This window comes from Acartia tonsa, chromosome 4, assembly GCF_053477335.1.
Source record: "Acartia tonsa isolate MP-2025a chromosome 4, ASM5347733v1, whole genome shotgun sequence".
Lineage (NCBI taxonomy): Eukaryota > Metazoa > Arthropoda > Copepoda > Calanoida > Acartiidae > Acartia > Acartia tonsa.
In genome coordinates, this window is record NC_137263.1 from 26,678,776 (window position 1) to 26,693,992 (window position 15,217).

Here is a 15,217-nt window from a genome sequence, read left to right on the forward strand (position 1 = left end):
AAAAGTACAGATATAAAATACAAATATAAAATACCTTATTTTGAGCATTTCGTCGCTTTTCTTCAATAAAGGACCTAAAAAATGGCAATGTTATTATTTTGTTGTAATATTTAGTCATGATAATCATTTCCTAACACAATCAATTAACAAAATTAATTATGTCTTTTGTGTAAATAAAACACTAGGATGATAACATCCATATAGGCAAAACTAAAAAACTCAGACATACAGTAAACCATTTAACATCTAAAAAAAATCAATATTTTCCGCTTGTAGAAATAGGAGAATTCGTATAAGAATTGGTAGAATATCTACATATTGGACAAAAGACACGAGATTCAGGAAATATTCAATAATTTATTAGGAACTTTTTTATAATACGATGTAGGATACATATAAATATTTTTACTTTTTGTTAAAACATGAATTTATACTGAACGGATATAATTAAACTTCAATATTTAGGATTACATTAAGGTTATATAAATAACTAGCTAATGCGCCTCTAGCATCTAAGGGCTCTATTCGAAGGTATATGGAAGTGCAGAAAATAATCTAAAACCATACCCAGAATTTTTCTATAAAAATTAAATAGTATAAAACCACCTCAGGGTCTATAAAAGCTTCACCATAAAGGAGAACCATATCAGTTCAGCGGTCAGATTCTTCGCTACAGACAAAAAAGCTTACTACTTTTGTAATATTGAATTGCATTGAAACTTAAAATCTTACTTGTTTAAAATGAATAAAGGTTGAACAGAGCATAAGATAATATTGAAAGATTTTTCCAAAATTTCTGTTGAAAATTTAAATATATTAGATATTGGATTCAAGAATTTGAGAAAATTTGCATAGATTATTTGACAAATGAAGAATGTAAAAAATGTGAATATTATTTAGTATTTGATGCATATGAAATATGATGGCCTTTTCAAAATAAAATATAACCCCACATCCTATACAAAGGAAGTATTTTAAGTTCTTTAATTATACGGGATTTGTGTCCACCTTACCCATAGATCTTACCCATTTGAAAGACTACACTACACGTTGCTTAGGGCTAACCTAACCTAACTAAAAAAGCTAAAACTAAGTCAACTAAAATCTCTCAACCCATGAAATAGATATAATGTCGTTTATGTTTAACATAATAAACCTAAGAATTGAAAGAAAAAAGTCATAGAATGAAAAAGTTTAAATAAAAAATCCTGAAATATAGACCCTCAATCTCAGATAGCTTTACATTGAATTTTCTATGGATAAATGTCCGTTAGAGCAATATTTATTACGTAGCACTGTCATTTCTTATCTGTGTCCTTATTCTCAGGTAATATCACACTTTATATTTATTCCATGCACAAAGAACTGTAATTTATATTAAACCCAAAGTTAGATTAAATCTTTTTCAATCATGTAAATTTTTCCAATAACAATTTCTATATTCGTAAGAGATAATTTTTGATTATTTTTATGTTTTGTACAATAATCATCGTTCAAAGTCCATCTTATAATCCCCATTTATAAAACGCATATCAAATGCTTTCTAAAGTCAAACTGACACATTAATACAATTTAAAAAGAAGTTTTTACCTTGGAGTATTTTTTAAAGTAGCTTTAGATTTAGATTTCCCAGACTCATTCTGAAATAATATCTCATTTTATTTTCCATTTATTATGTTCTTTTTATATTCAAAAATTAAAATATTTCTCCTTAAAAAATTTGTCAATGTTAGTAAATGTTTTTTTTCAATTTAATCTTGGAAAAAACAAGAAGGCCTTAATGATATTCATAATTTGTTGATAAAATGACCCGACCAAAAACCATAAAGAGTCATTTGTATTATTTTTAATTTAATTTAGATAAGGAAAAATTTTGATTATTTAGAAAATAGTGAAAATATACTGTTGTTTTGAGGAAGGGTTATGTTTTTAAATTCTCATTTACAATTTTAATACCTTCCCCTAGAATGAAATTATTTGGTAAACCTCACTTTATTTGTTTTTGCTTTCACAATAGAACCGGGGGGTACTCGGAGCCATTTTCAATTTTTCGATATTTTGTTATAACGGTTGCATATTTTGATTAAATCTCAATGTAATATACAACATCTACTGTGGGAATCTTGCTAAATAATTTAACCGTTACTGTTTGTATGTATTTCTATCTCATGGGATAGAAAATTCATATATTTGAGAAGTAAAAAAATTCCTCGTATTTTAAGCTTACATCTTATACCGTCTTTGTTCGGCCTGTTTGGTTTGCGTGACGCTAGATTGAGCTTATAAGTAAAGGTTGTTTTAAATAATGTTTTACCTTAGGTTTTCCATGACAAGGATTCTCGTTCTCAACATTTTCTAAAACATATAATACTGTAAGTTGTTTATTGATAATATGAAATTAAGACGAACATTATAATGGCCCCAGATTATCTCTTCTTTCCATCAGAGCATTACCGATAGCGGTATAATAATACCGATACCGATAATGGCCAAGGCATTTTTTAAAAATTATCTATAATATATTTAAATTTAAAATTTAGTAAATAGATTTTAACCTAATTATATTCCCTACACTCACTGTTAGTGTCACGTGTCAGACATAGCAGCAGTAAGTACTATTATTAACGTCTCTAGTATGCTTCGGTGTGAACAAGACTTAAACCCTACAGCAAGCAGGCACGCTGGTAACAATTGATTATGCCCAATAAAGGTACAAACGAAACATAATTATTCATAATTGATTATTTGTATTTTCTTATAATTATATTAGTAGTGGTAGCGCAGCACTCTATAATTAGGATGTATCTATTCGAATGTCTGGCATTTCGTTCATTTTGAATAAGAATTGTTCTATCGATTTCAAACTTAAGTTGGCATGATGAGTTTTGTAACAGATAGGTACAATTAATTGAACTCAATAATCCTAACAAAAAGTCTGTTACCACAATAGCTTTTTAATTGAGATTCTTAAGACGGGTTATGAGCGGATCATCTTTATATTCTCCTCCTTTTCAATGTTCGTTTGATTAGCTTCGCTTTTATGGATGTTGTTATCCATTATATTTACATAAACTAATAATAAGGAGTGACAAAGACAGTTTTTAATATCTTAGTTGTATATTATGTAACCCAAAAGTTGGCTGTACTTAGTTAATTTGTTTATAATGCAAAGTTTTCTTCGTTAAGACAATAATTTTTAGTTATTTATGATCAATGCATAAAACAAGTACGATAATCTCATTTTAACCAGAGTGTCTTTGGTTAGCCGCAGCTGTTCTGAGCTACACACAGCTGCCGCCGCCTATCTGTAATTAAGACACAGGTGTACATGACAGACTTAGTGCAAATATAAGATTACCAAAAAAAACACCTCAAAAGTAAAAATATTGCTCTGTTATTAGACAATTAAGATAATTTATTATTTGTTTGTATTAAGTTTGGTCGGACATGTTGTGGCAGAAAACAATTCTTGTAAGCTTAATTAAAAAAGAAAGATTATGTCCAAAAGTAGATTAGAAACAACGGACTCCTTATTTCGAAATTCGCAGTTACAAAAAAAATTAAGAAAACTAAAGTTTAATTTAAAGTAAATGTTTGGGGATCAATCAATAAAGTAACTAACAAACAACTTATTTCAAAATAATGGACTGGGGGGATTGGTTCAGTGCTTACTCGACAAGGCACTTTGAGATAAATCGCCAAATTTTAGTGGTTATTTGCCCTTTTACTCGGTCTACTGGGTACAAACAGAGATGAAAACTTTTACACACTCAGACTAATTATTTCAAAAGTGATAAATATTATGAAACACATACCTATTAGACTATAAAAGTTTTAAAGATTTTTAATCAATATAATAGATTTGAAATCTGCATAAAATTTTAAGGATTTTTTATAAAATTCGTTTTTTATATAATTCTTTATTTAAAGGCGCAAATACGATTTAAGTTAATAATTTTGACCAATAGGATAGCTGGATTGGAAACTACCTACGCTCTAATTGGTTGAATGATGTACGTCACTTAAGCTTCTCCAATCAGAGCGCAGATAGTTTTCAATCCACCAATCACAGATCTCAAAATTATTTAACTTAATTTGTATTTGCGCCTTTAAATAAAGAATTATATAAAAAACTAATTTTATAAAAAATCCTTAAAATTTTATGCAGATTTCAAATCTATTATATTGATTAAAAATCTTTAAAACTTTTATAGTCTAATACCTATGGCTGTATCCTGTGAGCTGGTGGCTACTGACCCCTGGCTACAGTTGTTCTTGTTGATCTTGACCTGACTATTGAGCCTGCTCGTCTCCTGAATCTTTGTGAAGTCATAAGCTTGGTCTTCTGTTATTATTGGATTTCTTCCCTGCAGCTCAAGGTCATTCCTAGAGTTAAAATAATTTTATTTTTCTTCAGCATCTGGCATCTGTAACTTCAAGCTGCATATAGTCGACCTTTTTCCAATACTCTGCAGCAGTAGCTTAACTCACCTTTTTTTCAATGAGCTGCAAACGGGCAACTACAAAGCAGAATAGCCGCTAGAACTTAGAACTACAATGTATCTTTTCCTTTTGGTTTTTCATGTGGTTTAACATTATATATTCAAAACAAATACACAGTTACAGACAAAAAGAAATTTTAAATACAAAACAGGAAGAATTTGAAATTCTTAGAATTTCAATTTAAGTGTTAATTTTTAGTAGCGCAAGCCAGTCGAGAACGCTTACAAAAATTATATTTTATCATGAGCGGTGTCAAAGGTTGGATATTTTATGTTGATTATCCTAATTATAATTTACCATTTAATAACACTGGCAGCCAAACTGATACTTGACTGCTTATTAGCCGCTTTTATATTTATCAAACATAGCACAACTTTACAAAGTATGACTCAATCTACTCTATATCTTCTCTTTTTTTAAGTACTTTTAACACAGCGCTTGTGCTACTTATGGATATAATAGTCCTTGTTTACTAGTCAGTTACTGCGTACTCTATAGAATGTTACTTCAACTTACTCTTTTATGACATTATTACAATAATATTGTTTTATTGCTTTGACAAGAAATAATGAGATCCCAAAGAGGTGGGGAAAACACTCAGTGTTGATTCTTATACAATATACATCCTATTTTGTGAGGAAGTACGATTTTTTTACCAAGTAAATGATCTCGAAAATGGCTAGTTTTGATCAGTGTTTTTTAGAAATGTTTGTTATTTGACCTATAAACGAGTCTTTAATTCTACATAATTAGTTTATCAGTTTATCATGTCTTCTGCATTGAATATACATCAAGATCTAGTCTTACATTATTATTTTGTCTTATTGACTATCTAAGGTTATAAATCTATTTCATGAGCAAGCCATTTCAACAAAGCAAACTGATCCTCTTTCTTTTATTAATTCTTAACATTAATGAGATACGCGAGAAAGAAATTTTTTTTCAAATATGTCTTATCTAAAAGAAAAACTAAAAAGGCCATTGCCTTGAATGGGAGAAAGCTTGCTCAGTGTAAATCTATTTTCTTAATTATAGCTAACTTTGTTGGTAAAAAAAGATAATCTAATTTAAGAAATTTCAACTTTCGCTTAATATTATCTCTTTTTTTGTGAAAATATTATATCTCTCACATTGTTATTTCCTATAAACAAGATAAATAAAAAGCATGTTAAGATATTGATATCAGAAGAAAATAGATATTATACTACAATACTATCTAATATGCTATAAATATATTAGTGAGGATTTTGAATTGAATACAGACAAATAGAGCCACTTATTCTGCAACTGATATAACTACATTTTCTCTGTAGAAAATTATTTCATACAGATCAAAACAGACAGATAGATGGACCAAACAATCTGTTTAGCGTAAATGATAATTCTTAAACTAAATGTTCACAAGCTCTATTGCACAGTGATTAATTTAAGTTCTTCACTGCAATATTGTATGAAAGGTAAAGAACAACTTTTTACATCTCATCAATGTTTCTAACACAGACTCAGGGGCGTCCAAGTTTTTATTATTTTGAGGGGGGGGGGTAAAAATTTTAAAGGGGGGGGGATGAAATGCCGCGCGAACGCGCCGCAAATTTTTTTACCCCCCTCTCCAAAATTTGCTTGATAAAACAAAATTTTAAATGGGGGGGGGGGGGAGGGGGTAAAATAAAAATATTTTGGGGGTGTCTACGGCGCCCACAAATTCGTTTGGGGGGGTAATCACCCCTTGGACGTCCTTGCACAGACTACACGCATCTCTATTTATCAAGAATAAAGCATTTCCATATTAATAATGCGCATAACGTATGACAGCAAAGGTATATATATTTTAAACATGTCAATATTTTATGACTGTTTTTATTAATGAGCATCTACTTTATAATTTACTTTGCGTGTTTTCGTTTGCTCATAGTTTTGTTATTCTTTACATTTCTGTGCTAATTGCTATTCGTTGATTTTGCCATTCTTGTATAAATAATAATGCTTACGTTTTTGGAGAGTAATAACCAGATCTTATAGGTTCTCTAGGCCACTCACATATATGCGATTCTAAAAAAATATATTAACAATTCTTTTATAGTAGTAAGATGAATACGTGTTTGTGAATGTTACGAAAGATCTCGTAAATGACTTGGCAGATAATTTTACTTTCTTGCAGGATGGGGGGGGGGAGGGAATGAAACCTTATTTTGTTTAGTGACAGGGCACTCCTTGTGGTGACGCTCTTATACGCTAGGGTCAAAACATCAATGATAAAATCCCTCCCCTCAAAAAAACAAAATAAAATTTCTTTGTTCTAACAAAAACGTATATGGAGTTAGCCCCGATCCCCTCTCTTACCTCTAGCCACTAGTATATAAAATACTCGGTGTATTTGTCTGTCTGTCTATAACCAAAGTAAAACCTGAGATATGTTTTATCGATGTGGTCTATAGCTTAAGTCTCGGACTTCGTTTCAATAAATACAGCAAAAAAGACTATTATAAATATGTTGAACTAGAGCACTCTCAGGGAAATGAAAAACCGTACTAATTAGCCATAAGTGCAAAGCTCCCAACTTATCATAAGTTGGTTGAGCTTTCTGGTCGAAATTTCATTCCTTACTCGTCATGGGGGTAATGGCGTAATGGGTAGGGTGTTGGCCTGGTAATCTAAGGGTTCCCGGTTCAAGCCCCGCCACGTGCAAAATTAACTCTGATGAATTGAGCTAAAAGGGCGAAACACTGTGTATATGGATATTATAAATATGTTGACAATATTAGGAGAATTTTTTAGCCAATTTACTAAAGCAACCAATATAATACCAATTACAATCAGGACTTTCAGGTAAGGGTCGTGTAATCTGAGAGCTGGTTATTTGTCCACTTAAAATTCCATCCGTTATATAGGACTTATAACATAATAATTATGTCGTTATATCGTATTTATCAAATTACGATTTGATTTCTAACAATCTCTGACGTAAATGACCTTATTTTTTGATAAATAAATGAAAACAAAGTTATATGTTGTTGATAAAATTGTAAAACTAATCTAGAAACAAGAACTTTTATTACCACAACACGCACAGATTAGATAAAAGGGGGAAGGCCTTAAAAGGCTGGAGGTAATTAAAATTAATATGTTTGAAGCAAAGTATTGTAGAACACGTGCGTGTCAATAATTTGATATGTATTGTGCAAATTATCCTAAATTAGGTTTCCTAATTATATTTGTTTACCTGATCTGGAGTGACCATTCATATTGACCGCGGACACATCCTAAACACATCCTTTATCAATTCATACAAAAACAAGGATGACAACATTCACAAAGGCGAATCTCCCAAACGGTAGGACAAAGGAACATTAACACTTGTAGAGTGTTAGAACTGAATAATCAGAATATAGAAGTATAAAAGTCGTAACAAAATTGAAAGTAATTTTTTTGAAAAATTGCTTGAATACATTTTCGTATTCACAACTGGCCGAGCGCAATCTTCCTTTCTAACAAACATTTTTAACTTTTCAACAAATACAATTTAATATAATTTATGGTATAGCTTTGAAGCCGATAAATATCCGTTGGATTCAAATCATATTGTAGACAATTTTCTAAGAATAGTATAATAGCCCCGAGGGGCCGAAACCCGGACTAACAAAACTGAAATTAAACTTAAATTATTTTCTTCTACTATGCGCGGAAATCTGTCTGTAATACGATGCGATAGACAACTATTCTCGATTCATACACAGGGTTGGACAGGCATATTCTTGTTTTGAAGTACTTGAGGCAAAATTTAGATATTGACCTGCAATGGTATATTATTTTCAGATTGTAATTGTTGTTCCTCTGTTGTGAAAGGTCCTTGGAACAGAATGTTCTTTGCGTTCAGATGTGGGGTGGACCCACTCCAAATACTTTTCTGGTACATCTTTCTTTTGCGAGCCTAGACAACATACAAATTTATAATTTTGAATATGCTGTTTTATCTATCTAACGCTATACCCTTTAACCCTGCGAGGGTATGGGCATTGGAGTGTAAATTCACTGACCCCCAACGTTTAAAAACATGTTCTGTCATTCGTTGGTACTCAATGTTGTGTGGTCTAATTTGATTAATGATAAATCTGTACAAATCACCGGTGTCCGAACTTAACTACCTGTAATTTTAATCTAACTGTGATGTAATATTATTAATCATAATTAGTGGTTGCATTAATGTAGCGGCCATTGTCCCACCCGCCTTAAAATTCCTGCTTTGGCAAATTTAGATAAAGGAAAGGGGCAAAGGCTCAAAAATATAGTTTGGTTTTGGTCATTTAGTATTGGGTAAAAAGATTTTTTACAGTTAAAAAAACATAAATCTTATCATTATTTCTTGCCTTTCTTTCTCTCTTCGAAAACGTATCATATCTGCAAATCAGTTCGTATTCGCCAAAAGACATAATTGAAGATTTAATTGTAGTGACGTTTAACTCTTTTTATCCAGCATCAAGAACATTCTGCATCAGGATTAGAATTCAAATATTTGCCAGTAAATTCAGATCACGCCCTGCCTCATCACAATTAAACACTTTTTTGTCAACACGTCGGTACTTCAGTACGCCATGGACAGTTAGGGCTTTGTTATTTTTTATCATGAAAGATTTTTCTTCATGAATTCTGCACTTTTATTAACATCGCGAATTTTTGTAGCAGTTCACAATCATTGTAGGACACGTCTTTTTTATTCCATTAGATTAATGAAAAAATATTATGTATTCATATATGTCTTGAATCCACACAAAGAGTGGTGTGATGGGATTTGTACTTTTATGAAAATCTTTCACATTGAATTGGAAATATATTGGTCCTAGAAAACCAAATGAATTATTTGTAAAAGTAGGGAATCTTTCCAATAAGAAATCAGAATTGATAATCTTAGACATGCACCCACTTTTTCACAGTATTTTACAGTATAACGTCCTATGAAAATAATGTGTATACTGTATAATAAAGAATCTAATAGCAAAAAATAAGAATTTTTAAACTTTACAATAATTTTTTTAGTTAATGAGTACAGTACATCCTATCATTTTTAAGTGGGTGCACTTTGCACAAAAATCACATTGTCAAGACTTTAACATTCAGCAATAAACTGATTGTCTGCAACTTAGATCTCTTAAATTTCTGGTTAATGCTGCATCACTTTATGAGTTCTTCTGAAGTAAGAAAGGAAATGGAATATCTAAAAATGGAAAAGTTGACAGTTGTAAAATTAAAGAAAGCCTGACCAACGTGAATGTGTTGCAGAATAGAATAGCTTCTAAAAATATAAACTGCATTCTTTAATGGTCAAAAAGATAATTAAATGATTGTATCAGTGCACCTAAGGGATGGGCCATTGGACATTAATTGATATAACCTCTCAATTCTGATACACAAAATTTCCCCTATTGTCTAACAAATGCCATAACTTTTTTATCAGACTTTGGGATTGAGCACTGGATTTTATTTCTAAATATCCACAATAACATCTAGAATGTTTTTTGTGTAAACAAAATTTAGGTTGTTATTTCAGATATACTGCCTATGTTTCTGAACATTTTCCTGTTTCATTTAGGGGATATGATTAATTTTGTCCGTTCTAACGGCTATACGTCAAATTGGATTACTGTGATAATTTAATGTGATTTACTCTTCTGATGTATTCTTATATTTCACTATAACTTTAATTGTGAAACTTTTCTAATAATTTTAATTGATGTTTTATGTATAAGATTCGCTACCCGAGGATGCTGTTATCCTTGATTTGATACATTATTTACCTTGACCACAGCTAGAATGTGTTTCCTCTGTCTTTTCTCTGAATTATTATTTTCTCTGTGTGGCAGAGTGCAAGACTAGAAAAAAATATCAAGCTAAAGTTAGGATCAAACGGGTTTCTGTAGCTAGGTTTTTTTTTTTTTTCATAAAAAAATTAGTTTTTTCTCCCTTTTTGAAAAATACTTTAGTATACTGTTATTAACCACACCACCTTTACTATATTAAGCCTGGATATATATCCAGGATATTAAGAAAACTTAAAGCTGATACGAGGTGAAAAATTTAATAAAATAAAAGGATGGCACCCCTCAAACAACTTCTCAGTATGAGGAATGAACCAACAATGCTGAAAAAGTAGTAAGGTGCACGGTAAGGCATGATGAAAAAGCATATTAGATTCTGATGGTTGCAAGTTGTTTTAAAACCTGGGCGTTTTCAAAATCGATCAACTCTGTGATTTTCTTACATTCCATTGATGATGTTGTTGTTCCCTATTTCCCTAATAAAACTAGAATACCTCATTATTTAAAGTCTCAACCTCTGCTCGTTTCTTAAATCTTGATCTCTGTTTGATAAATATTTTCACATACAGGAACAGAATTAGAACAAGAGGAATATAGAAGGAACCTGAAACAAGAATAACAACATCAATTTTAAAGCAAAGCACAATAAATAAGACTTCAGGACAAATGAACAATAAAAATTACACACATACATCTTATTTCTTTATTGTATAGGATAGATTACACTGTGGGCTAGAATTGAATCAAGACAAAAGTAAGTGCCGAGCCCTGGGACCTATGTTTGGTGAAAATAGACATAAAACCATGATGATTCCAGGTAAAACCAAAATATTTCAGCGGGGTCTTTTTGTTTTATTTTAATTTCTGAAAAAAAATTGAAAAAAATATGAAAATCTTTAATAAAAAACAAACAAAAACTGTTTTTAAAATTTTTTTTTCTCACTAAATGATACAAACAACGTATATACATACTATAAGCTTTAAAAAAATCAAAATTTTCAAATTTAGGACTGCCTTTCCAAGGTTAAAAGAAAAATCCTAACAACAAATTCTAACATATTTCTGATCAACATAGCAATAAAACGTCTTTTGCAAAATCTTTAACATCAAAATTAAATAGCACTTACTAAAGACTTTTTTTCATTTATACTTATACTTTTTACATTATTTAACTTTTAAGATTGTGTTTTTTTAAAAGAAAGGTTGTGTGATTTTTTTCTAATAATTAATTTATCTCAAAATGCTGCCTTATAAGTGACTGACAATGTAAGCTGTGATGGCTTAGAAAACTCAATACCAGTTTTGTTAGCCCAGGCCCTCGGCCCCTCGGGGCCTACAAAACTAGTTTTAATCTTTTTATTTTTATTTTACAATCTGCTAAAAGCTGTCTATAATCCCATACAATAAATAACTATTAAACATACCAATTAAAGTGAAACAGGGATCTTAAGGGATAAGACATAGGATAATAGATTGATTACTTCTTCTGTAGATTAATATTATTGGTTAAAAAGTTTGGACTTTGCATGTTTGAACCATCAAATCATTAATCAATTAATAAATTATCAATAAAACATACCAAGACTAATAGTATGAACCAAACAATCAAGATGAAAAAAAGTTCCAAAGTTTTTGAACCAATGAATAAGAAAATATTTATAAAGACCTTTGGGTACCATTTTACATTCTTTATTTCAGGGATCCTAATTAAGGGTTAAGAAAAGGACAATTGATATATGTACATTTCCACAAATTATGACAAGGAAACTAACCAATTCTTATGTAAAATTATAAGTTGATTGTAAGTTTGTAAAATGCTAGTTTGAAACCATCCCATAAATTTTAGTAAAAGTACACAATTTTTTTGAGCTAACGTGAGTACTGGTGTGATTTACATCCCAATGTCCCCTCCCTCTTATAGTTAGCAAGATAAATTTTAAAACGGCATTCTGGTTTTCAAAACAGGATATTTAAATAATTTGTAGGATAGAACAAAATATCCTAAAACCTTATACAAGAAGTAACAGGATGTCTTCTGTCTATGTAAGAGTGTATGTTTAACGAAGGAGGGAGGGAGTGGACTGGTCATAGAATTGTAAATCATATCCAAAGTTTTTTAAACACATTTTCTCATCCTTTTGATAATTTGTGAATTGATTAATGATTTGATGGTTTAAACATGCAAAGTCTAAACTTTTCAACCAATAATATTAATCTACAGAAGAAGTAATCAATTTATTATTCTTTGTCTTATCCCTTAAGATCCCTGTTTCACTTTAATTGGTATGTTTAATAGTTATTTATTGTATGGGATTATAGACATCTTTTAGCAGATTGTAAAATAAAAATAAAAAGATTAAAACTAGTTTTGTAGGCCCCGAGGGGCCGAGGGCCTGGGCTAACAAAACTGGTATTGAGTTTTCTAAGCCATCACAGCTTACATTGTCAGTCACTTATAAGGCAGCATTTTGAGATAAATTAATTATTAGAAAAAAATCACACAACCTTTCTTTTAAAAAAACACAATCTTAAAAGTTAAATAATGTAAAAAGTATAAGTATAAATGAAAAAAAGTCTTTAGTAAGTGCTATTTAATTTTGATGTTAAAGATTTTGCAAAAGACGTTTTATTGCTATGTTGATCAGAAATATGTTAGAATTTGTTGTTAGGATTTTTCTTTTAACCTTGGAAAGGCAGTCCTAAATTTGAAAATTTTGATTTTTTTAAAGCTTATAGTATGTATATACGTTGTTTGTATCATTTAGTGAGAAAAAAAAATTTTAAAAACAGTTTTTGTTTGTTTTTTATTAAAGATTTTCATATTTTTTTCAATTTATTTTTCAGAAATTAAAATTGAAATAAAACAAAAAGACCCCGCTGAAATATTTTGGTTTTACCTGGAATCATCATGGTTTTATGTCTATTTTCACCATACATAGGTCCCAGGGCTCGGCACTTACTTTTGTCTTGATTCAATTCTAGCCCACAGTGATTAGTTATATTGAAAGTTATAATTATTCTTATTTAGACTATAAGTTGAGGTGAGGGGCTAAAGGAGGGGGATGAGGGAGATGGTTATTTTAGCCCGCTAAAAAGTTCAATTCATTATAGAACATGGAAATCTGGTGTACGATCCAAGTATTAATAAATCCATTAAATCAACAATTCAAATTATGATATAATGACATTTCCGTCATATAAAAGTTACCGAATATACATATACCTAATAATTGTTACAGGTATCCACTTACCAAATAGATTTACTAACAAAATTATCCTTTACGTATGTATTAAAGGACACACTAAAGTTAGAAAAGTTTCGATTGTAAAAAGAAATTTAAAGAAATGAAAGTTATGCGTACTCTGTCTAAAATTTAAAACATAAATTATTATTACTCCGTTACTCTGAAAAATATGCACCTACAGATATTTAAAGTTTTGAAATATTTGACTTTTTGTATTTTATATATTTTATGATAGCAAGTAAATTTTTTTTAACGATGCAGAGTTAAGGTTGTAAGACTACATCTAATAATCCATAGTAACTATGACCAACTCTATACTGATTACCAAGGTGGAAGCTGGTAAAAGTTTCTATTATAAAAGGGTGTTACAACGTTTAGCCAAACTACTCTGATGGACGTCATGTTATAAGGAAATATAACGTCAATTGGGATTCTTAGGCCAACAGTTTTTTTTTAAATTTGTCCCCTGTTTTAGGAGACACTTTTACCAGCTTCCCGTGGAGGCTTGCGATACTATTAGTTTTCATGTTGAAAGTATTATGTCAGTTAGAATTTAAATTAACTTTTTAAAATCGTTTAAAAAAGTAAGATAAGTAGGTAATCTTTAAACATCATTTAAATAATTAATCAAGTAAGATTTTAAAAATAGTTTTGAAACGCATTGTATGTGCTGCGCTCTCTTCAACCTAATACAATAAAAACTTTATCATAATTTCTGACAAAGTCGAAAATCTAATCATATCTTTCGCTTCAACTTTCAAAATTTTGCTTTACTTTACAAGTATATATTGGAATATTTTTAAAACTTTTTGATTAAATCATATTCATATGATGAATTTATTTTTCATCTTGGCTTAATTTTGTTAAATTAAATGAATGTTAGATTAGGTTAAGTGAAATGTAATATCTATTTATATCAAAGTTTTATAGAGAGATGTTAACAGAACCGAAAATACCGAAATATTTGAATAGCTATAATAAATCTGGTTTGTACTTAAATATTTCATTTATAATATCTTATCTATAATGAAAAGTAGCTTGATATCTCTCCGTCTGTCCTTCCGTCCGTCTGTTCCGATTGGATTCTACTCTTCAGGAAATGTACGTACTGGTGCTGTGGTGGTTTTAAGCTATTTTCTAGAGGGGTGGGTGATGTCAATATTAAGATAGGTTCAAATATATTAATTGTTTTTTTAGTAGGAAAGCTACTTTATAATTCACTTTGTCCGTTTGTCCGCATGTTATAGTCCGTCAGTCCGTAACCCTATGAGGGAAATGTGATTTTCTTGGCAGCTTTTTAAGACAGACAGCTGATTTTTGTTTAAATCACCTTTTCATTATTCTCATCCATGATTTTATTGTTATTCGCTACTTATGAATGTTATCATCCTTGTTACCATGCAAATACACCCCCTTGGATAGAGTAGAGACTAAGAGTAATTTGTTTATATAACAGTTAAAAATTATTACCTAAAGCTGAATATATGATATATCCAGGTTCATTGTTGAGTTCACATGGGGTGGATTCTGTAAAAGTATCTGGCCAGTCATTCCAACCTTAAAATTTTAATGTCAAAGAAAACTATTTTATATGTATGATGTTTCTGTTTGTCTACACATATTTTTCTTCCTTGCCTGATACTGGGATTCTACTTTAAT

The 15,217-nt window shown here is 30.3% G+C and overlaps 1 protein-coding gene across 1 annotated transcript in view; it reads right to left on the reverse strand.

The window, feature by feature from the left end:
- The window catches only part of LOC145316609 (octopamine receptor-like), a 41,687-nt gene that overhangs the window by 13,482 nt on the left and 12,988 nt on the right, over positions 1 to 15,217 (reverse strand). Inside the window, exons 7-16 of the mRNA XM_080157243.1 lie at positions 15,029 to 15,115; positions 10,808 to 10,917; positions 10,293 to 10,367; positions 8,294 to 8,431; positions 7,724 to 7,763; positions 6,492 to 6,552; positions 4,223 to 4,386; positions 2,315 to 2,355; positions 1,591 to 1,640; positions 35 to 74 (exon numbers count right to left, since the gene is read on the reverse strand). Of these exons, the coding sequence (XP_080013369.1) occupies positions 35 to 74; positions 1,591 to 1,640; positions 2,315 to 2,355; positions 4,223 to 4,386; positions 6,492 to 6,552; positions 7,724 to 7,763; positions 8,294 to 8,431; positions 10,293 to 10,367; positions 10,808 to 10,917; positions 15,029 to 15,115 (806 nt within the window). The remainder of the gene's footprint in view (positions 1 to 34; positions 75 to 1,590; positions 1,641 to 2,314; positions 2,356 to 4,222; positions 4,387 to 6,491; positions 6,553 to 7,723; positions 7,764 to 8,293; positions 8,432 to 10,292; positions 10,368 to 10,807; positions 10,918 to 15,028; positions 15,116 to 15,217) is intronic.